Consider the following 24565-nt stretch of genomic DNA (forward strand, 5'->3'; position numbering starts at 1 on the left):
ATGTCAACGGAGATTATGTGTATTGGAAAAATTGAAAATCAGTCTTTTCACTTAGCAATCAATATAATTGTCCTGTTGATTGTACTCTTTTCAATGGTGATAAGAGCAGTTTTAATATTTATCACAACCCCCTGTGTGTCTTCAGCTTAACACATTTCTAAACATTTTTGTTTCAAAGCACACATCAAACCTGAAATCTTTGTATTATGGTGGGAGATACACACCCAGCCTCTTAAGGTTTTTAAGCAGACTCTCTAGTTTTGCTCAGCATTTAATTGGTTCATTCATGTAACAGATTTGTAACATAATATTAGTTGTTTGGAATGTTATTTGTTTTATGTAGTATCTATAATTGGGCTTCTTCACCTGTTTGCTACATGTGGTTAGTCGAATGAGAATAGACAGAACTCGACTGGCAGATCTTTAATCTTGCACTAAAACCAAGCAGTATGCTCCATATTGGGGGATGGGCATTTGGGAAATACAATTTAAGAATATTCCCCAAAAATTGCTAAAATGCCTAAAATATACCCTTAATTCACAAAATTTAATATTATAGTTACATAGATGCTGTCGATCATTAAGCAGAAGTAGCGCCCCTGAACCGAAAGTTTGGAGGCTCTAGCTTTATGTTTGCTGTGTTATGAGAATTAGTACAGACCACAGAAGCCCCTTTAATTTAATACTATTGGTTTTGTTAAACTTAAAACACAATCTTTTCCTTATCACTCTTCACAGTTTCTAAATGTGGAACAAAGGAGTCATTATCTGGGCTAGAAGTTGGCTCTTGAGATAAAGAACATACAAGGCTTTTTTATATGTATTTAGCATAACCTTATAGAAGCTTTTGAGCTGCAGAAATATTTTTTCCACCCACTGTTTTGAAGGGTATATAGTTAAAACTGTAGTCACATAAGCTTTCAGGGCTTCAGAGGTCTCTTTCAGATGGGATCCAGTTTCTGGGCCCTGATAAGTTATAAGCAGCTGTCACTCATACCTCATATTAGTGTAACACATTAGCTAGAGAAGTCATGTGTGAGAGGTGTATGGTATATGATCCATCATATATTTAGGGTACATCTTGGCCAGTATTTATTCTAGCCGAGTGGCCCTGTGATAAAGCAGCCCAAGACACATCTGATCCTGGCAAGCTATATCGAGACCTGGCCTTACAACCAAATCTACAGTTTTGTATTATACAAGTCGTTTCTCATTATCTGAATTACTAGAAGTATACATTTTAAGTAGGTTATTCCGTCAGGTAGTGTTCTAATATGCACACCTGGTAACTTTCTGGGTCCGGCTACCTGGAGCCCTCCTTTGTGGGATGTGGGTAGGAGATCCAGCTGATGTCCCAGGGTCCCGCTGACAACGCAAGACACATGCCATTGTTACAGGGGTAGTGGGCTAGGAGTTTTCGGTACTGACCCAGAGACCCAGAAAAGTGTCTCTTCACCCGCTGTCTCCATGTTTAAGGTAAGCATACCTCATAACTAAATTAAGTCACTAAGATTTTTTTATGTAGCCCAATGTAATCTCCTAAAATGATAGGTACATAATCATGGGCTGTCAGTCCATTCTTCATCTCCCCAGTTGACTATTATAACACCATGTATGCCAAAACATGTTTACATACTGTGTATCAAGCATGAATTTCTGGCCTGTAAGAAAGGATACTATTGTCCTTCATATGGAACCCATGCCAGGTTATCCTTAGCATTTTAAACCTAGCGTGGCCTTGTAGAAAATCAGAGCTAATTTTTATGGCTTAATAACTCTCTATTAAATTATTTAAAATAAAAGTAAGATAAGATTATTGAGAGAGAAGGAGATTGAACACGATTGAACACGAGATATGTTTGCATTCACACTCCTGTAACTACTTCATAACAGGAGTTCTAATCATCAAGAAGTCCCAGATGGTCATCTATTACTGATAAAAGGACCAGCTAACCAAGAGCTAACTAAAGTTTTTTACAGTTTTTTTAGTGTGACAGGATGCCCCTGTACCCCGGCTGGGTAGACCCACCAAATCGTGCTTCCTTCTGGCAACAAAGGGTTAACCCATTGAGTGCTGGACGAGCCGTGCTGGCACTGCAGTTAGCCAGAGTTTAGCTACACTGTGCTAATATTATCCTGAAAAGAACAATAAGCTGTTATAGCAGCTCATCCCAGCCATCAGACAGAACTAACATTGAGGTGGAAAACACGAACTCAGCTATTTATACACAGAAACATAAATAGATTAGGATTATAATCCCATCACTACCAGACAGCCCGGCACCTCCATAAAGTTCTATGGCCAGCAATAGAATTGGGTGATCTCAAGAGAGCGGCGTCAATCCTGGGGTACCAATGGAGAGCTCAGGGTCCAAGGATGTTATGTTCCAAAAAGCGACTTGATCTGATGTTGGGACCCTGAGCAATAGCATGGGGAACATCCCCAGGAATAGTCCCTGCAGTAGCTGGGCCAGAGTTCCATAGCCACGGCTGGGTAAACCCCGGTTCTAAGGATGGGTAATAAAACCAGGTTTCCCAAATAAGTTCCCTCTCTGTAACCACCTTTGAGTGTGACCCACCACGAGCACAATAAAACCCCAAAAGAGCGACGTGGTAGAGCAACAGACGTCCGTAGCGTCTCGGTTCCAAATGTCGGTGGGTATCGCCGCGGTACCTAGCCGCCGTACAGTTCCATGGATTTGCGGCTAGGTCCTGGTCAGGCGCGTGGAGCGTTTCTGGCCATGTAGAGCCCCCATGGCCGGCCAGACCAAGTTTTTTCATATGACTTAGACATAAGAGGGGACTTGGCAGGCAGGTAAGGCGTCTCCGCAGGAATCCATCAGTGCCCCCCTCCCAAACTCAAACCTACCCCCATGTGTCCTCAGCCTCAGGGGGTTACCGTGACAATCATCACATATTTGTATAAGGAAATAAATACACAAGATGTATAACATTCAAGAAGCATACAGCACTTATCTGCAATAAACCTTTTAGGGTATGCCAGGATCCCCCTGGAGATTCTCCGCTATTTTGGTCTCTGCACTGTCAGCAGTCTCTTCCATCCTGCTGCCAGGTGGTTGAGATAAAGTAGAATGCATATGTGATTAAAACATTTTCCATACTCAGAATGGAGCTTTGCCTCCGTGTCTCTTAACGGCTGGAGACAGAGATACTGCCCAATTAAGATTTTTAAGGTGCTGATTATATGAAGAGCACGTTTCTCACTATCTTACTAATCATAAGGATTGGGGCTAATAGCAAGGCACAAACTGGCATCTCAGAATCAAATTACTAATTTGTACCTTTGAGGTTCAGTGAATACAACGTTGTTCTTACATATAGTCAATCTTTAGCAACTGTTTTGTTTGTATAATAATAATAAATAATGCAGACTTGTGTTACATGGCTGGTTTTATGGAAGGGTAAAATGGCTGCTTTCCATAACCTCAAGGACCCAAAGTCGACTGCCTAAACGTCCATCAGCCCCTGTGTTTTTGTTTGACGTCACCTTGGAGATACTTACTTGCCAAAGATGGAGGAAGCTTAGGTGTCGCTTGTCTGGTCAAAAGGAGGGGTTCTTTAATCTAAGGGTACTGTGATTGAAGCGATATTAATCATACAAATAGCACTGGTATATTGAAAATATACATTAATAATTGTAAATAAATACAGTTATTTGGGAGGGGATCATGACATGCTGTGGCAGATACACAGACAAGTAAAACTGTTCATTACTTTATTTCTAAGTTGGAAAGCTGTATGACAAGAGTATTAGGGATTTATTCACATTTGTAGTCTTGTCGTAGTGACTTTGCTATGTATTATGAAAGGCAAACTCTGGTGAACTTCTTTGGAAAGAAGGTTTAAGCTTGCCCTGGCAACCCCCTCCACACCTGCTGGGGTATGATGTCATAGACTTCTACTGCACATTGCACAAGCAGTTGGGGCGATCCAAGATCTCCTTACTAACTACTCACTAAGGGACCTAGGCCAGAATACGCCACTGCATATGGCATTTAAATATGCGGAGATCCCTCAGCCCTTTTTCGCAGGAGAAACCTGTAAAGTTTGGCATCTAATAATTGTTAGTGAATTCAGTGATATGACATAAATTCTTCAAATTAATTTCCAATCTCTCTCATTCGTGAACAAACCCCATAGTATCATAGTATGTACATGCATTAACCGATTGGTTGCTCTTATAGATGTATTGTCTGATTCAACATTGTAACATACTGGGAAGTTAAGTAAAGTAACTGAGTTTGAGGTAGGTTGTGGATCCATGGTTTGTTGATGGGATTCATAGAGGGTCAGTCTAAGATCCAGCGAGCGAGACATTCAGCGCCTTGAGGAGAGGAATTGTAGTAAGACTGATACCTATGGATTAATTCTATAGAGAGTACAGAGGCTAATACATTAATAACTGTAAATAAATACAATTATTTTGATGGGGAGCTGTATGACAAGGGTATTACAGTAAAACATAGGATAAGCATATGGCTCCTAAAATCACAAGACCAAGGACTGTTGAGGGGCAGTTTAGATGGGCTGAATGATTCTTAATCTGCTGTCACTGTCTACGTTTCTATTCTATGTTTTTAATTTATGTACACAAATGCATACTTGTTATGTCTTAACTGTTGAAGGCACGTGAAGCTTATTTTCTAGATATTCCATATGCAGGAATATATGGGAATACAGGAACTGCACATGAAACACAAGCAGCAGACAGAAAGATATTACCTTTCCACTAGTTGCTATCTTTTTTAATATTTTAATGGTATTAAACTAACAGCTTAAGTATCCTGGGGAGCTCAGGTGGGCGCTAAGAATAGTGCCATGTAACACCAATACATGATGAGATTACAGAGAACCCAAATGTATGTTTGTGTGAAGCTAATGTATTCTATAAACTGGCCAAGAGGTGGCAGCAAAGGGCACATGCGAATGACCAGAGAATTTAAATACTGCCTGTATGTTGTGTTAACAATGTTGGCACATGGTAGTTTTTAGGACATTAAAGAATATAGCAATACATGATTTGTCCATCTCATGTATATGCCTCATGTATTATGGACATCCAATTCCTGTTTTGTGCACCAGTTTATAAAACATTTTACAAAAACTTGTTTGCATATTGGCATACAGAAGAGACACCAAGCGACAGTGAATGTTATTCAACCGTGCGGCGTGTTACAAATTGTTAACACAACGTGCAATCATCTATTACGAATAGCCTTTATATTGCAAACGGGACATGCTTAGAAATTACTAGCAATTTAGGAATGAGGTAATGTCACGGGCTTACTACTGTGTCTCCATGCACTAGGCTTTTGATATCTTTACAAAGTCGAGCAACCAAAAAAGGAAAGCGCTCATGCCATGTAGTCTTAACCGCAGAATCTGCCTGAAATCCCGTTTCAGGAATGTCCAGACAGCTGAGGAGCTGGTCTTTTATTTTTAGGATCTGCATTATACACACAGTGAGAGTTATGTGACACTTTATATATAGATTTCTTTAAATGAGCAGTATATTGAGGGGGTCACTGGTGCCCTTGGTTTGCCAGGCAGTAATTTATCTCCATAGCAGGAATGCCTTTGTATTTCAGGCACCAAGGCCAACGGAAGAACATTTGCTCCATGATACACAGGTGCAGAAAAACTGCCGGTCCCATTTCTTTACTTTATTGCATCCATTAACTAACACATCTTAATCCTAACACATCTTAATTCCATAAGGAAATACACAGTCTATCATTCAGTCACCAATAGAAATTAGGGTATATATATATATATATATATATATATATATATATATATATATATATATATATATATACTTGATATACCCTAATTTCTATTGGTGACTGAAAGATAGACTGTGTATTTTCTTATATGTATATATATATATATATATATATATATACACACATATTATTATATTAAGACTATTAAGTGCTCTAATGTATAATCTGATACAAAATGGGAATATTTAATTTACTTGTATATATTCTCAAAAAAAGTTGACCCACTGAGATAAGAAGCATATTTTTGGTGGAGTTGTTTTTGTGTTTAGTGCTTCCTTCCGTTTTTTTGTTTTCTTGTGATTAATTGATACAAATTTGCAAATTAAAATTGATAGATTCAGGCACTTTGTTAGGTAATATTTGGGTATAATATAGAATTATGTGCATTTCATTGTATTTAAAACCACATGTTTTTGGGTGGAGAGACGGCTGTTTATGATTTTAGAGTGGATTTTGATTTTTGAAAATGGACCCAGAATAATTGAGTCTCAGTTGACTCTACTCCTGTAAATGTGTCTAAAACCATGGGCTCTTAAACAGAACCACGTATCTATCTATGAATTTCTGTGAGGGATGGGAACTCTGGGATAAGAGGTGTCCTGTTATGGGTCTCGAGCACTCAAAATGACACTAATCAATAGATGATGAAAAGTGCCTATATGTTGTGGTCATACTTGTTTAACACATCTTTGCCGCCAAGTGTTGTTACACCTAGGGCAGGCCCTTCAATCACCTGTCACTTATAGAAAGTGGCGTGTCCCTTTTTTTTTTTATTGAAGCCCAAAGTGCGGCGCTCCGATGTGAAAAAAGTGAAGATTCTCCAAAGTGCTTAACTAACAGCCACAGAGATAGCTGGACCCCAAAATCTTCTGAGGAGGCACTCCCAGAAGGAATATGTCTCCTCTTCCTTCCCTCCCAGACATTACCCTGAAAGAGGGCCAGACCTTCTTCATCTGCCTCTAGGTACAATGAGAAGGACCACTGAACTCTTCAACAAGACGGGAGCCATAAGACATAACTGTCTTTCCCACCAAAACAAGCCATGTCTTCAAGGGATCCAACTCCAGTGTGGCAAGTCAATTCAAGGAGTGGGATCTAGGCCCACAAGGCCTGATAGAGGCTAGGAGGGGCAGGGCCTGGGCAGGGAGTAAGTGGGCCAAGGACTGGCCTGATTTCCTCTGGGCAAAATCTGGTGGGAACCCATATTTGAATATTTGTGACAAAGAATATATTCTATTGATGTATGATGGGATGCAACTAACCGTCCTCTTCCTGACTGGCTGCTCATTTAATAGGTTTTGCAATATTTGTAATTATGTTTTATAATGGCTGCAGGACACAGTACTAGAGCTTTGCTACGTGTTGAGCAGCCTTTTCTGCTACAATAATCAGGTGTATATTTTTAAAGTATTCAGTTTAAAAAAACAAATAAAGTTTATGTCAAATTTCTTTGTTAAAACGCGAGTCGGATACATTAAAAACAAAACATTAGTCTTTTGTCCACTGGGTAAAGGCTTTGAACATACTGTTGGTTCTGATTACAGCTGATTATAAATAACGTTGAGTGTTGCGGTAGCTCTGGAACTCAAACCTTTACAATGCATGTGTCCTGGATTTTGTGTCTTATCTCTTACTGTTTTCCAGCTTTGAATCGGCCACTTGATCCAGTTGGCGGTTGTTACCAGGAACAAGTTAGTTGTTGTTGTCCCCATGGCTATTTAGTATACAAACAACTAAGGAGAACATAACCTGGAGATTTTGCTCAGGCAATTGGCAAACAGGGCGACAGGACATGATACGATAGGCGGGACAGGGCTTAAATGGAAAGAGTTTATACTGCAACTTTAGCAAATGAACAGCTGTTCCCCTTCGAAAATGTAGATTGACAAAAGTGCATGTGTGAATGGTTGTATGGTCAACCGTATTTAATGAATTCCAATAATTAATAATGAGTCATAGATCGAGGGTCTGCACATGTCAATGTATTGCATTTGCACATTGTGATGGGGTAGTTAACACCGGTTTATTTATTGATTTTTAAAATAAGTTGCAAATGATGAACTTTGTGCAGCACAGATAACCTGTGCTCTATGAAGGTTATTAGTCTTTTGAGCAGCTTTTCAAGAGTGTCCCTTTAAGGATGATTAGCATCTACCCCTAGTCTGTCACTCATCTAGGAATATTGCTATGTAATATAAGATAATATACTGTGCACAGCAAGATTCCTTGTGAATGGTTGTGACGTGTTAATAATTGTTACAGAATTATATAAATTTGGACATATTAAGTGTTAGCCTTGTGTTTAATTAAACTGGCATGTCTCAAGGGGCACATAGCGCAGCATACATGAGGCATTAATGACATCATCTACACCTTGATGTGCTTCAGGGAACTTTGAGTGACAACCAAGATACAAGGGTCCAAATGGTTCCTCTTTTGGGAGGCACAGCCCCCTTTTAAGACCCAAATCTATTTGTCGCTCTTTACTTCCATCTTTCCTAGAGGTCAGAAAATGTGGTGGGCATGAGTATATCATAGTGTTCTACAGGCCTAAATACAGTGTACAGAAACAGCAGGAGATGTTTATAAATTTTTTGTCAATTCTCCGTTTATTGAAACATGCACAGCAATAAAACACAAAGAGAAAACAGACTCATATTACATTGTGCAAGGATATACAAGATAAGTGTAAAATAACACGGCATGGGTGATCCATAGTTACATACACAGGGTACTAATACAAAAGCGGTGAAGGATCGCTCGAGCAACGCATACCAGAGTCACACATGGACCGAAAGTATACGAAAGGCACAGGAGGAAATCAGGAGAATAAGGAGCGACAATAGAAACCATTACAATGTATGGAACATCCAACACATAACAAAGAACAGAAAGAGACCCTGAGTCTCACCACCCATAAAAACTGCAAAGAGAAGTCTATCATCATACAGCCTAGCCAAGCAAGGATAACAAGGGTCGAAAAGCAAGAAGGACCGGAGCGGTCGTGAAGGCTACACAAGACCAATGGCCATGGGACGGACGGAGGACATAAAGGATATCCAAGGGTACCATTTGAGGCCGTGTTTATACTCCCTCCCCTGCGAAGCCGCTACCAGCTCCTCCATCTGATAGATGAAATTAACCCTGGAGATCCAGGCATCGATAGGAGGGGAACCCGGCCTCTTCCAAAACCTGGGGATTACAGACTTCGCAGCCTGAATCAGGTGAATAGTAAGAGACCTTTTATAGGAACCGAAGGAAACCTGGGTATGGAGAAATAACAGGGATTGGGGCGACGCAACAAAATCTGGGTCAGACACCTCAACAATCACCCTAGCAACAGCCTCCCAGAACGGCCGAATGTCCCTACACTCCCACCACAGGTGAAGAAAGGAGCCCTCAGCCACCGCACACCTCCAGCACAGGGGAGAGACCCGAGGTAGGTAATGGTGTAGTTCCAAGGGCACCTTGTACCAACGGGACAATAGCTTAAAGGCAGTTTCCTGGACCCTAGAGGAAAGGACACCTTTATGGATAAGCAGAAAGATCTTGTCCCAGTCATCATCAGTAAACTGGACAGAGAGGTCTCTCTCCCAGAGGCAGAGGTAGTACGGCTTCGAGGTGCAGTGCGCGTCCACCACTAGTGCATATAAGTGGGAAAGCAGATGCGCCGGAGATGTTTATAAATTAAATGTAAAATAAAACATTATTCTTATGAAAAAGGCCTTATTCTGATACATAAATACAATTTTAAAAGGGCACTCCAGACATTATATGCACATGTATATAACAACTGAATGGGCCCCTTAAATGTTCTGAAGAATCCCCTATATGCATTTGCCACTTTCCACACAACCCTGCTACATGCCCTGTAGGAGATGTATTCAGCCAAACACATCTCCCTGTACGAGATATACTCCCCCTCAAGAGCTGACTCAGCCAAGATGGCATGCAGGGGACTGTTCAGGTCCCCCGTGTGCGCATGTGTGGAAACTGCTGCCATTGATTTCAGTGCAAGCACTTTCATTCCACTCATTGACTGCATCAAGCAGCCAATCAGTGGCAACAACTGTCAGATTACGGAGAAGTAAGGCTGCTGCTGCAGGGCAGCCGCTTCTATGTCAGGTAATTATTAGTAATTAATTAATTATTACATTATTTAAAGTACAATACTAAAACATAATTTAAGTGGTAGAAGATCTTCTGATATTGACACACTTCATCATAAAATCACATGGCTCATCACTATCCTACAAACCTAATCAGTATGGTTTTGGTAATGCTAGAAACTTTGCTATATGTGGTTATATATATAGAGAGGGATTTTAGTGCAACATGAATTAATTGATTGGACAATTAATAAGCGACTTTGGTGATAAGCCCCCTTTTAAAGACCAGAATCAATTTTCTTAATACCCGTTATACCGCAGTGTGCTAGATGGCCAGGTCTGTTAACAAATACCACTAACCTTGTTAACCAAGTTAATCCAGTCTTCAGTTTTGTAGAAGTCTCCCTTGTTTTTGCGGGAACTGCCTTACCTGGGAACTTCTCAGGGTTGGCTACCTGCCTGCTTTCCTGTTGGTATGGGTCAGAGGCTAGCCTTGCACAGGGGTCGGGCTAGCACCGCTCTAACCTGGAGACTCTTGGTCAAACCCAGCAAGTTCCACTTGTTGCTACTAATTATACACATTTTTTATGTTAAGACAAGTAGTGTTTCCTGCCTAGGAGAGACATTCTTTACTTCAGCTCTTCAGCTCTTTTAACATCTTTAGTGGTGTCGCCCACTGAATCACAATAAATAATTTTCTTTCACCTTTGCCGCTTTCAGGTACGCAAGCGCAGCAAGGCATGCCGAGGCGGTCTACGGGAAAATGATGAGCTGATATCAATCAATGGGAAGGTCTGCGCTGGATTATCACATGCAGAAGCGATGCTAATGATAGACTCATCTGGCAGCAACCTCTATCTTCGTGTGAAGCGGTAAATATCTCCTGTGACTTAAACTTTTTCACTAAATATCCTACTGTGAGGCATATTGGAGAGGAAACAATTCTGACAACGCCACCCATACTACACTCTTACACTTTTGGAGTGTGTGTATCCTATGAATGGCCACACAATGAAGGATGGGATTGGCTGCACTAAGTAATGTGCTTAGAGGCATAGCTAGAGGCTTTAGCAAGCCTGTTTATGTGATCTACCTGATAAAAGCAGTGCAACTGATTAGTGGCATTTAGAAGACAAATCTCCAGGCAGGTCCCTTGGTAATTGCATTGTAAATTATACAAATTGGGGTTATACTGGGGTGGGAATAAATGTAATTCAAGTCATTCAAGACACATGTTCTTGGGTGATTTCTATGAAATGGGATGCAGCAGAAGTCAGAAATGTGACCCAGTGGTGCTTTTTCTGTAGCATGCAGCTGGTTAGGGAACAGAGAGAAGACTAAATAGTTTATTATAGCTGCAAAGTCAACAGCTTTATGTGTCTGAAAATAGTGTTCCCCTCACCCTTCCTACTTAATCCCAGCATGAAGGACTCCCTTTCCACCTGTTGGGGAGAACAGCAACACATGATTCATTTTCATGTGGCATTAACTACATCTTTTGACAGCTCGCACACATATGATGTTCGATGGCTGAACATCAGTGGCGTCGCTACAGGGGGGCAAGGGGGGGCAATTGCCCCCCCTAGGTTATTCTTTGCCCCCCCTGTTGCCCCCCCGCCGAATTTGGAACCAGATGTCCCGGATTCAATCCGGGACAGTGCACCTCACTGAACGGGGCTGTCATCACCCACGAAGGTTATTGAGTCGCGCTGGCCAGCTGACTCAATTCTATTTCGGATCGACAGGGGTGGATTCTTAAAATGCCGCCCCTGTCGATTTGAAATTGAATTGAGTCAGCCGGCGCCGCTCAATAACATTCGTGGGCGGCGTCAGAACGGCTCAATTACCTTTGTGGGGCGGTGCCAGCCCCGTTCAGTGAAGTGGGTGGAGAAAGTTGGCAGCGGGAATTCAGCAGAGTCCACTGTCAGGCCGCGTGTCTTCAGTCAGGTAAGTTGACAAACTGGGGGCATGGTTGGCAACGGGAGGCTGGGACAAAGATGGCTATGGGAAACTGGTGAGAAACTCTGTCCCCGGTTTCCCATAGGCATCTTTGTCACTAAATAGCTCCCCATGGTCCCATGTTTAGTGACAAAGATGCCTTTAGGAAACTGGGGGCAAAGGCAAACTCTCCCCAGTTTCACATAGGCATCTTTGTCAGTAAATAGCTTACCATAGTCCCATGTTTAGTGACAAAGATGCCTATGGGAAACTGGGGGCAAAGGAAAACACTGTCCCCAGTTTCCCATAGGCATCTTTGATCCCATGTTTAGTGACAAAGATGCCTATGGGAAACTGGGGGCAAAGGCAAACTCTGTCCCCAGTTTCCCATAGGCATCTTTGTCAGTAAATAACTTACCATGGTCCCATGTTTAGTGACAAAGATGCCTATGGGAAACTGGGGGCAAAGGCACACTCTGTCCCCAGTTTCACATAGGCATCTTTGTCAGTAAATAGCTTACCATGGTCCCATGTTTAGTGACAAAGATGCCTATGGGAAACTGGGGGCAAAGGAAAACACTGTCCCCAGTTTCCCATAGGCATCTTTGGTCCCATGTTTAGTGACAAAGATGCCTATGGGAAACTGGGGCAAAGGCAAACTCTGTCCCCAGTTTCCCATAGGCATCTTTGTCAGTAAATAACTTACCATGGTCCCATGTTTAGTGACAAATATGCCTATGGGAAACTGGGGACAGAGTTTGCCTTTGCCCCCAGTTTGCCATATGCATTCCAGGTGCATGTGTCTGGATGTTGGTGTGGCCGAGCCTGTCCTGGTGTGTGTGTTTGGTAGTTGGTGTGGCAGAGCCTGTCCTGGTGTGTTTGTCTAGGTGGCGGTATGGCAGAGTTTTATCCAGAGATAAAATGCCCTCCTGAATTTGTAGTGACTTCAGGGGACAAAATTTTCAAGGCCCAGAAATCATTTAGTGGAAAAGTTAAGGTATTGTGTTATTTATTTGTGGCTTCAGGCTTCCCATGTTGAAGTATTATGTTAGTCCAATAACAAACGTATCATTACTTTTGGGAATATTATATATATATATATATATATATATATATAGTTTTTTTCAGTGGTATGATTTAATGGTGGAAATTATTAATGCCCCCCCAGTTTTGACTGTGGTATCTTTTGTGCCCCCCCATATATTGTTTCTAGAGTCGCCACTGCTGAACATTAATGTGTTGATTTTATGGCTGGGGAAATACCTGTAGCAAGGAATACAGTGTATGTATGTTATATTGCTAAATTCTGTTTTTGTTGCATGTGTTCAAACTATAATGTCTGTTTTACATGGAAATAAGCTATATGCTTATATTAAAGTACGAAATCTCCCAAGGAGCAGTACATGCAGTACATCTATGATACAGCAGGGATATTTTAATATGGACAAGCAGCTATTAGGGGATTGCAGTTGCCATAAACAGGGGACAAACACAAGGTATTCAGCCATCCTGTCTGGAAATGAAGGGAAAATGTAATCTATAATATCCTGTTTCCCAATTTATACAGACAGTCCCAGTTTTGGAGCTCAGTCCCAATGTCCCAATATGTTATTTATGCTCACTGTCCATCACTGTCTACTCAGCCCGAGTACAGGTCTCTGTCACAGTGTAGTAGAGGGTGACATATGTGGCTGAGTAGCATCTGTATGGCCTGGTGGGATCTGTGTGCTGAGAGTGGTGAATGTGGCCAAGAACGGTTTCTGTGAGACCTGCAGTATGTGTGATCACTGGCTTTATATTACTATAGGTGATCTGCCCAGGTCAAAAGCTGACAGGTAGCAACCCTGCGTGGACCTAGGGTCAAGGATAAAGATATTGTCCTGTAAAAGCCATTTTGACTTCTTGTTATCTGTTCTCGATATCTGTTCTATCGTCAAGTTGCAAATTGTTGTTGAGTTGAGCAACTTCCCTGTTATTCCCCCCCTTACTGTTTTATGCAGTATGTCAATATTACATATTAAAGAATAGATGTTCATCTTTGTGGTGCCCCAACCTCAAAACTGAAATGCTATGACTGAAGAAACCTTTATATCCTGCCTGTAGTTCTCTAGATGCTCCACCAGTGGGTGACCTCAAACCACAGGAGAAATGACAGCTTGGTATCACAATGTTCCCTGCAGTCATGAAATGAGATCATAGGGTTGCCTGTATGAACTATGAAGTAGAGCTTATTTTTAACAAGGGCTGTTGCTGTTTGTAAAGGAAAGTGACACAGAGGAAATCCTGACAAATGTCATGGATTTCGTGTGGTTTTGAGGTGATGCTCATAATATAACATATGAATCACTTAAGTTGTGGACTCTGGGGTGACTAAAAAAACGGTAAAGTTCAAACATTTACTGAATTGTATTCTCTTGTAGGATGAGATACATTTTGATGGGAAAATAGCATGATGGATGCTAACGGAGATAACACTCCAATTCACAAGTTCAAATTGATTCCATTTCAAGTCAGATAATTCACTAATAATGTTGACATTCTAGAGTACAACCTAAATAATAGTTAAATGTCAATTTCTGGCCCTTTCCCCTTAAATTGATGATACGACTCTGGCAAATTCAGCATGCATTCATAGAGTATAACTCTTGTAGGCCATGCCCAATTCAGCACATTGTTGGCAGGGCAGGTTTCCCTGGGGAAGAATAGCACTGGGATGAGAAGTATATAGCCAGGACTGTCAGAGTTTGTTCACTGTATTCTGAAACAAGCTCTCCCGGTTCATTCCACTCATACTGGAGCCAATCATATACCCTGTAACTTCTTCCCAACTAAAAGCTGACTAGATGTAATGTGATTCTTTGTTTTTTTGTGCCACGCAGGGCAGGAGCTGGAGCTCAGACTGTTCCACGGCCCCACAGGAGTCAAGACCCACCCAGCTCTTGGGCTGTATCATCGTCCTCCAAATCCACACCTGGCCAGCCAAAGCTGCTACATCTGGAGAGTATCACTTCTCCTCCAGACAGTGAGGCATACTACGGGGAGACTGACAGTGACGCAGATATCCAAACATCTCCAGGGCATCCCCAAAGCACTCAGCAACATCATAGCCAGCAACAACTTCCTCCAGAGAAGCACCGGAGGGCACGTAAAAAGAGCCCCAGATCCCCTCCAGGAAACAACATGAAAACTGAAACAGAGCAACAGTCCCTTTCTGAAATGAGTGGGTACGAGAGTGGGCCTGGTTGTGTTTCTGAGTGTGCTGTGGTCCCAACAGGAGGGGTGGCCAAGAGGGAAATCACTTATCAACCCGGGGGTAGTAGAGCTGAAACCCCCTTCTCAGATGTAGAAGGATTTCTGCCAGCGGAGGAGGAACAGCAGATATCCAGTGTCTCTGCCCCTTCACCCGAATCTTTACTGCTGCCCCATGCCACCAAGACCATCAGAGCTGAGAGGCATCTAATCCCTATGATCGGACCAGTGGAGCACCCTGTAGATGAAGATCTGACAACCTCCTACTCAGAAAAAGCCAAAGAAGCAAGTAAGTACTAGCTCAAAAAGGATGTTCCTAAACTAAATGTGAACTATGTGGAGATGATGAACTTTGGATGCGTAACGGGATATTCCTCTCTATTTATGGCTAGTCAATATATGTGGCATGTTCCTCTACTAAGTATAAGAGAATCATATCCTCATTGGAATGATTATTACTATTATTGATATTGTTTTATATAGCACCATCATACACTGTACAATGAGTAAACAGGACATAAAAAGTAGTGTATAACAACAATCATAATCTGACAGTGTGGGTATAAGTCTTAATTCTGGTGCAAAGTAAATGCGATGCAATTACCACAGCAACCAAGGAAATGTTCGCGTATATTGCCCCGTTGTTATCACTATGCTCTTTTGTTGGACAAATATTTTAAAACCTAGAAGCTAGCGCTGAAAAGCTTAAGAGCAGTCATTTTGCTATCGAAAATGCATTAGCTATTAACATACCTCTGGGGTACTTATATATACACATATGTAACATATATTATTAAATAAAATACATGTTGCCCAAAAAGCACACCACACAAAAGTCACCAACACACAAACAACAATAACTAATGATTACACACCAAACACTGCAAGACATCACTAGCACACCACACAGACTTAACCAAGACAAAGGTAGTCCTAAGATAGGATGGAAGGGGTCTGTCCATAGCCCAGGCACTTTACAGGGATCCACAGCAGCTGTGACTTGTGCCCGACTAAGGATGTGGGGTGACAAAAGGACAACTACCCCTGCGCTGCACTGATTTGAAGATAGTAGGGGTGTGTGCAAAGGAACCCTAAAGGTTGTGGAGGCTTGAGGAACTTGTAGGTGGCCCCATAACCAAAAGCTTCTCAGGGCCCCATTGAAGACTCAGATCTCCACTCATAGTATAACAAAAAAAACGTAGAGGAATTGTAAGGAAAACAAAGAGATGCTTTCGCCAACTGTGCTGTGTTTTATTAAACTCATGCAGGAAAATTTACTGTACTCAGCTTTGAGTTTGCCAAAAGTTGACATTTTCAGTAGACTTAGGCGCTGGCCAAGTCTTCGTGTTTGCCTTCGTGGTGTTCGTCTTCGTGTTTGTGTGAAAACCATTGTATTCCACGAACATTCGCCTGTTCCCGTGTTCTTTTCGGGTGAATATTTTTGTACGTTCTTCATGTTTGTTTTTTGCTAGCAGGGGTTAATACGGGGTTAACATGGTAACAATACGCAGCAGCTTTGGTGCCAGGATTTTAAAGATCTGTAAGAGTGATGCTATTGGTTGCTGGCAGGGGCGTCCTCTTGCAGCTGCCCTTCATTGGTTGATGCCAGAGGAGCTCCCTGCCGACGACTGATAGAGTCGCTCTTATGGACCTTTAACTCCTGATGCCAAAACTTGGCGTGGGGAGACCATTGGTCACGATGGACTGTCCAATGCTGGACAGTGGGAGGAACATAATGTGTCAACAGAAATGTAAAATCTGTTGAGATACTCCCTGTTTTCTCTGCCTGCCGCCACTCTACTAAACAACAGGAGGCACTAATTGATAAAGTCCATTGGCTAAGACCGTCTTGTTGCAACAGTGCTCTTATCAATGAGAAACTCTTACTTTCACACCAAGTAAGCATTGAAGGACTAGTTAAGTTCTCCCCTATTGATCTTGGGTGAAATCAAGTGGTTTTCTACAGAAGCAGTTTTTCATCAGCAATGGCACTGCATGCAGAGAATACTAAAAGCAGCACACTGCGTTCTCAAAATATTGTGTGCCACTCAAAAATAACCATTGCTTCTTCAGAAGACGCCAAAGTTATTTTTAAATTGCGATAGCACTCTGAGGGAAAGCGTTAAGGGAGAGATATCTATTTTTGTAAGGAATGTGTAGTAATACACAGTATATCACTTCAAGTAAGCAACTAATATTTAACATTTATTAATACATAAACATAAAGTGCGAAATAGCTGCTTCTAGGTAAGTATGATGATCTTAGTGATTAATGTCAAGTGATATACATTAAATATGAAGAAGAAAAAAAATAAGATGGCGACAGGAAAGAACCTTTCATTCCTATCCTCTGAGCCTTATAGCAAATGCGTGACTGAGATGTAAATGCCATCTGAGGAAGTGACGGAAAGGGACATACCCTCTATTTTCGGCGTTGCTCCTTTTAACATATTGGTTACGTTATGCAGATGTCATTAAGTAATAGTCCAAACCCACTCTTTCCCCCCAAAATATCATATTTTGATTACAAAGTGATTGCCTTGCTCCTCTTAAATATCCTTTTGAAAAAAGAAAACAATATTTTAGGTATTTTTATCGTTTTTTTTTTTAAGTGTTGCACTCATTGCTTCAGTTTTATAAGACGACTAACACTCTTTATAAGATATAAGTTGTAACGGAAGTAACATGCTAAATAATTCACACCTTCTATTCATTGACTGTTTTGGTATCGAGATATAATGTCCTTAGTTTGTAGTGAGATCACATCATAAGCAGTATTATTACCTACGGAGAGCCAACAAATAATGGTTACAAAATACATGGGCATTTAATGAACATTAAACAAAAGATAACAAACCTCTCTCCTCTAGTCTTAGAGGGACACTTTAATTTTAGATGCTGATTAGAAGCACAGTTGGAAGTCAAGAGGCATCTGACTTTTCCAAGAATTATTGTGCAATTATGTGACCTGTTGATAGCAATTTATGTAATGGAATAAGGCATTTAGAAGAATGTATGTTATAGAATGCGTATTTGATAAGCACAATGTCAGCTGTATATGTATATGGCGTTGTACCACATAATGATATGTCATGGTTAGTATTATTTATTGTTGTTATTATTTATTCATGTAGAGTGAGTCAATTCTGCAGATCTGTACCATAGGTTATACAGACAAATATAATATAAGCAGATATAAACAGAAGGTGTTGGGGATTATTGATTTTAGACCTTACAGAAGAAATAATGAGATCTCTTTTCTTTTTACTTCATTATTTCCTGACCCTAACCCTAACTATATGGTTGGAAGTAATCATAACGTTATTATTCTTTTTACTTGCAAGTTATATTCCATATGCGTCCTTCTTGTTTTAACCCAACACAGGTAGGCACAAGTAGTGTAAAATTGTGTGTATCATATATGTATATATTAACACAAGCTTTAAATTTGGAACAAAAGCTGTTTAAAATTTAAGGGGTAGTTCAGGAGGTTATTTCCTCCCCTAGTCCTCCTGTGATGTCAGGGGTGGATCCAGAGTCTAATTATGGGATGGGGACTCTAACACACACACTAGCACAACCAGACACATTAACTCACGTACACACACACTGACATACACCCCCCCACACAAATATATCCGCACTACCCACATTCACACTAACACACTCACCTGGACACTCACACTAACACACATGCACACAGAAACACACACTAAAATACACACAAACTAACATATTAATACACAAGAAACCCACACTAACACACTAACACACACACACCCGAATACTCACACTAAGGCACATACCCAGATACTAACATTAACCCACACAGAACCTCATACTAACACACTCATCCAAAGACTCACACTAACATTCACACACACTAACATACCTAGACACACTCACAGTCACACAAACTAACATACCAACACACATAAGTAGACACACGCTAGCATACCCAAACACACTAATATACTCAGACACACAGGTACTCACTCTAACACATACCTTCCCAGACACTCAAACTAACTCCACCAGTCACACTAACACACACCCTCAGACACTAACACACACACACTAACAGACACCCACATTAACATACCCAGACACCCAAACTAACATACCCAGACACACACCCAGTGTCTAAAAAGCAAAGATTGCACTTAAAATTAAATATTAAAGTGCGTAGCTGTAGTATATTAATAGAAACACAGTGTAACCGCCACTTTATGGTTGTCTGAGATAAAGGTCCATAATTCAAGCTCATATATACCACATATTATTATGTTCAAATTTGTAGTCAATAAAAAGTTACACTATGCAGAAATAGAACAACAAAACAACAATTCCAGGTTTCGCTTAATAATATATATATATAATATATATAATTATATATATAATTGTATATATATTATAATATATAATTTATATATACAGCACTGAAATAATATTATGAATAAATATGCCTGATTTAGTGTGTTTTTTTTAAATTTTGTTCTATGTGGTTTTAGCAGTCCTGAATTTAACACCCGGATCACTTACAGTTGACAGGAATGTCCAAAATCTGCCCCAAATATTCACACCATTGCAGAAAAAGGACCATGAAGTGACTCAGCTGCTTGCAGCAGCAGACATAACCACTAACATTACACATGCTGTGTTGGTGCTAATGGTGTTATAATGGCTGGAATTGATAACATGCAGTGACTTTACACCATTATAGCTCATTCCACCAAAGACTGACCAGAGTAACAGAGTTTAGCCATTCTCAGACTTGGTCGCAACTGGTGTGACAGCTATTTTTTGCTCTGCCCTAACCAAGGCATGCTGCATGAGATCAGAACTTAGAAAGGCATGTTCAGCTGCTCTCTGCCACTTGATATGCTAAGCTTTAGTGAAGCAATCCTTCAATGTCTGTGTGTAATTAGATCAGGACAATTGCACAAATTGTATACAGAACACAAACTATAACTCTAATATCTCACTCTTTATGAGGGGCATGTACTGTTTGAAATCCAAATAGTAGTATAAAACATAATGCTAGAAACCATTTACAAGGCGTGTTAAGGGGCAGTCTACCTATCAGTGCCAGCTTCAGTAGGTCCACTTGTTCACCAAAAATAGCTTATGTTCTCTAAGACCTAGGCTTCATAACTACCGGTATATCGTAGGGGTCTATGGTACAGCTGGACCTTAATCCCTGTGTCATTTAGTCAATATGATTACCATATATAATCATACCTATTCACTAAACAAAAAAGACACCTCATTGTTCAATGCCCTAACTGTTATTCTAGACTCGTAGACAGGTGTCTCCATTATTGTTAAAATGCTTAATCCATTGTATATTTACCCATTGGATTCTTAATCATGTATGTCACAGATTGGAAAGGATTATGGATAACAGCTAGATCACCAAAGGAATGAGTCACCATTTTTAATGCAGTTCCACTTTCTATTTATGGAAAGTGAAGTGTCACCCCCTATACATCTGGAGTGATCTCAGCCTTAATTGTTGCCAGTAGTCCGTACAAACTACACATTCTGGGAGAGACTTCATTATGAGAAAGTTCATTCTTCAGCCACTTGGGAAGCCTGAAGTCAATACTTTGTAAGGGATACATTTGCAAAATTCTGTCATTCCCAAGTCTTGGTGCGGTAAGTAAAAGCCTAGAATTCTGTTTTTACTACAATGATTGTTTCAGCAAAAACTATGAAATCAGAATAAATAAGTGGCACAGGACCATCCAGAATCCACAGGATAAACTAGTTATCTATGAGGCTACACTCTGTTCCATGTCTGGTATGAGCATACTTGTTCCTTGCTGAGACGGCACAACTGCTGGTTAGAATTTTCTCAGCCATTAACTTGTAAGTGAAATGAATTATAGCTTTGCAGTTAATAAAAGCAGATCATCAGTGAGTTTATGGACGGAAAGTCCTTTCATCAAGACATAAATATAGCAATGCCCAGGGAACAACTCTGTCTTGCCAAATTCCAGCAATGGACTACCTTACTTCTAAGGTCACTCTGCAATAGTAAACACATGCATTGTATCGTAGGGTTCTTGTTTATAGGGCTAAATATCAACCATAAAGAACAATCCTAAGGAAAATTTCCAAATCTGTCGTATCATTATGGAAACCAATAACTTCTTACATTCTGCTATAAAGGCAATCATACTAGTTCTACTAATACTATAGGTGATAAAAACTGTTCTGAACTTCCCTAAACTCCCTGTACTAAGTGCAAGTGACCAGGGGTGTAAAGTAATTCTGTAAACCCATGGTGATCAGAAATCTTTTGTGTTCTGTTGGCAGTGCTTGACGCGTGGTAGGTCTCTTACCACTAGAGGTGGCATCTAATACTGTTAATTTAGAGGATTGTTGTGTCTCCTCCATGGCTCAGCTGTTCCCGTGACAAGAAACATAGACTCTATGACCACATAAGAACCATTTAGCCCATCTAGAGTGCTCAGTTTTCTAGATGTTGGTCCTTGTCCCATGCCCTCATCCTTGTCTCATGCACTGTATAGGATTATTCTATCCCATGCATGTTTAAATGTACCCATTGTACTCAGTTATGATGATCTAGGCATTATGTTTAGCTGTACCCTTGAATCTGTGGGAAAACTCTAGTTTACTACTACAGCAGTAAACCTAAGTAGAACCGAAACTAGTGGGTTTACACTTGGCATGTTGACCGTACATTCATAGTAAATAACGGACTATGTGAAAATAATCAAGTGCATTGACAACAAAGAAAGTGCTATGAAATACAAATTCATAAGGTCTGGTCATATTTGTCATCTACTTTGCTACATATGTATTATGTATATACTTATGTGTGTATGTATAGAAGACTCTAATCAAAACCCAGGAAGCATTCTTTAAAAGAGGGACAACAGAGGCAAGGGTTCTTGAGGGATGTGGACTACTGAAATTGTTGAATGCTTTTAATTTACATTAAATCCTACTGCGCATCACCATTATGTAAACAGAATATGGTTTCTTGTGGCATCATCTAGCAAATCTGCTTGCACCTTTTGCTACCACTGAGATGATTACAATCCAAAAACAGCTTTTTGGTTGAAATCTTTTGCATTAGCGCTACATAACTTTACAATTGTAGCGTTATCTATGCGGTGGAATGCGGGGCTAATTAGTTAGCAACTTGATACAATACATCAGATGTCTTTGGACATCAGTATCAGCTCAGATGCTTCTGTTCCTGCACGAGGACAAGGATCTGATGATATTCTATATATATATCTAGAACTGTTCAAATACAGAATGACGAAAAAATGTTGTATTTAAATGAAAATTCTCACATTATAAGTTGTTACATTCCTTTTTTTTTTACCAGTTGCATTTTTTGTGTTAATCCTGCCCTTTCTAATATATCTTTGACATCTCTATATCCTTTGTTATCCTCCTTGCTCCGTCTTTATAGCTTCCACTGTATCTCACCAGTTCTTCCTGTCCCTATTTCTCTTTCTTTGACTCCCGCCGTCGCTACTGTAAAGTCAGAACGGCAGCCGAAGTCTGTGTCGGCCCTGTTGACAATTTATATGCCACTAACAGCTCTGCAAAATATTGAAATAAATCCCATTTGAGACACACAGACAAATAAAAAGTCAAATTGTTATGTTATATACTACTTCTTATGTCTTGTCTACCCATTGTACAGCGCTACAGAATTTGATGGCGCTATATAAAACAATAAATAATAATAATCAAGGGAGAGCTGATAACTGTCAGCTTAGGAACAATCGCAAGAAAAGGCAAGAAGGAAAATGTAATTGATACTTTACGTTCCTTACTTTTAACTGATCTTGAATTTACAATTTTCACATTGCAGATCTTGCTGGAAGACAGTTGCCTCAAATCTTTATTACTTGGCATCTAAATGTTTGAAGGGATATGCCATTACGGTTCTATTCAATGTAGGAGATAAGATGTATAATTGAATAGCAACCCCCCATAGGTTATAATGAGAAACAATTAATTATCTAAGTTAACAAACCTGGTGCCGTATATCTAGGTATTTTACCTTACTTGTTTTTTTAACGCAACCGATGAGAGGATTGCTGTTCAGTTTCTTGTGATAAGATTTATCTCCAGCACTGAATCCAGTAATTTTACTATACAAGCTAAAGCAGATAGAGTGATAAAATAAATATCTGTCAAACTAGAAATAGTCCAATGGAGTTGTTTACTGTTTATATTTTTTATATTTCATCATATTTCGTTTTATTTTTCAGTTCCTTACACTTTTTGTCTGGCTTGGCTTTTCATTTTTTTTGTCTATTATAACTTTTGGTTCCACCACCATTTGAATGTAAAAGGAGAGATGCAGCTTTGTATAGCTGGACATAGCTGAGTCTTTATGGATAACTATGGTATTTTAAGTGCATTGACCTCATGTTTCCAGAATGGAATACATATCATTGTTTCACACTTGAATTACAAGGGCTGGAAATTGTGGCTGGAGGAAAATATGTTTTCTCTAGCTCAATCACAGCATAGGAGAACATAGCTTAAATGACAGGTGACAATGTCCATAACGTGGTACTGTGATAAGCAAGGGCCAGTAAAAATAGACCAGATGATCTCATCGGTTTCTGAGAGCCGCTCAACCCAACTGCAATGCCAAAGCAGACAAAAGCGGAGATTTAAAAAGGCTTGCAGAAAGGGCAGCAGAGGCTGGGGAGATTTTCATACTTTGGTTTGGCTCCAGATTGGAGTGGATTTATTCCCGTCCTATCTTTATGGAACATTGTGTCTTTAATGGTGGATGTGTCATGCCTGATTCACCTCCATCGTCCTACCACAGCACAGAAAATCTATATGCAGGTAATATGTTACTCTCTCATAAAAACTGTGAATGAAAGTCATTTACCTGTTGTAATTCTAATTTATAGACTATACTAAATTATTTTTGTGAGTTGACTAGCAGAAATTTGAGATATACCTTCATGTGTTGGTGAGAATACATAATGAAACATGTATGGACACTCTGTGTACTTCCCTGCTTGTAGACTTTAGTTACTGCTTCATGAAAGACTGTCATGGAAATGTTTTGAGTATATATATATACGGCATATTCTATATATTTCTTCCAGGTGTTTCCAATTTGAGATTTTAGCCGTAATCATCACTTAGTTGAAGGCAGATAGTTTTAATGATATGGTTTAACAAAACTAGTTTCTGTAAAGCATGCATTCTGAACAAATATGGCAAACAATTTGAGATTCAAAATTTCAAACAACAAATGTATCATTTATTCTTTCCATGGATATAATCAGCCTTTCTGGGCCAAAACAATATTTCTGCTCAAACAATCAAATCAACTGGTTATTTATTAATGTGTTTAGGGTGCAGAAATGTAGATTAACAGAGAATAAAGGATTTACTTTTCCCTGTAAAATTGCTGTTGTATCTCTTGTATGATATTAGGGA

General features: G+C 40.1%; 1 protein-coding gene across 1 annotated transcript in view; it reads left to right on the plus strand.

The window, feature by feature from the left end:
• SYNPO2L (synaptopodin 2 like) overlaps positions 1-24565 on the plus strand; it is a 30986-nt gene that overhangs the window by 2857 nt on the left and 3564 nt on the right. Inside the window, exons 2-3 of the mRNA XM_053450358.1 lie at positions 10637-10788; positions 14734-15392. Coding sequence (XP_053306333.1) covers positions 10637-10788; positions 14734-15392 — 811 coding nt within the window. The remainder of the gene's footprint in view (positions 1-10636; positions 10789-14733; positions 15393-24565) is intronic.

Source organism: Spea bombifrons, chromosome 11 (assembly GCF_027358695.1).
Source record: "Spea bombifrons isolate aSpeBom1 chromosome 11, aSpeBom1.2.pri, whole genome shotgun sequence".
NCBI classification, from domain to species: domain Eukaryota; kingdom Metazoa; phylum Chordata; class Amphibia; order Anura; family Pelobatidae; genus Spea; species Spea bombifrons.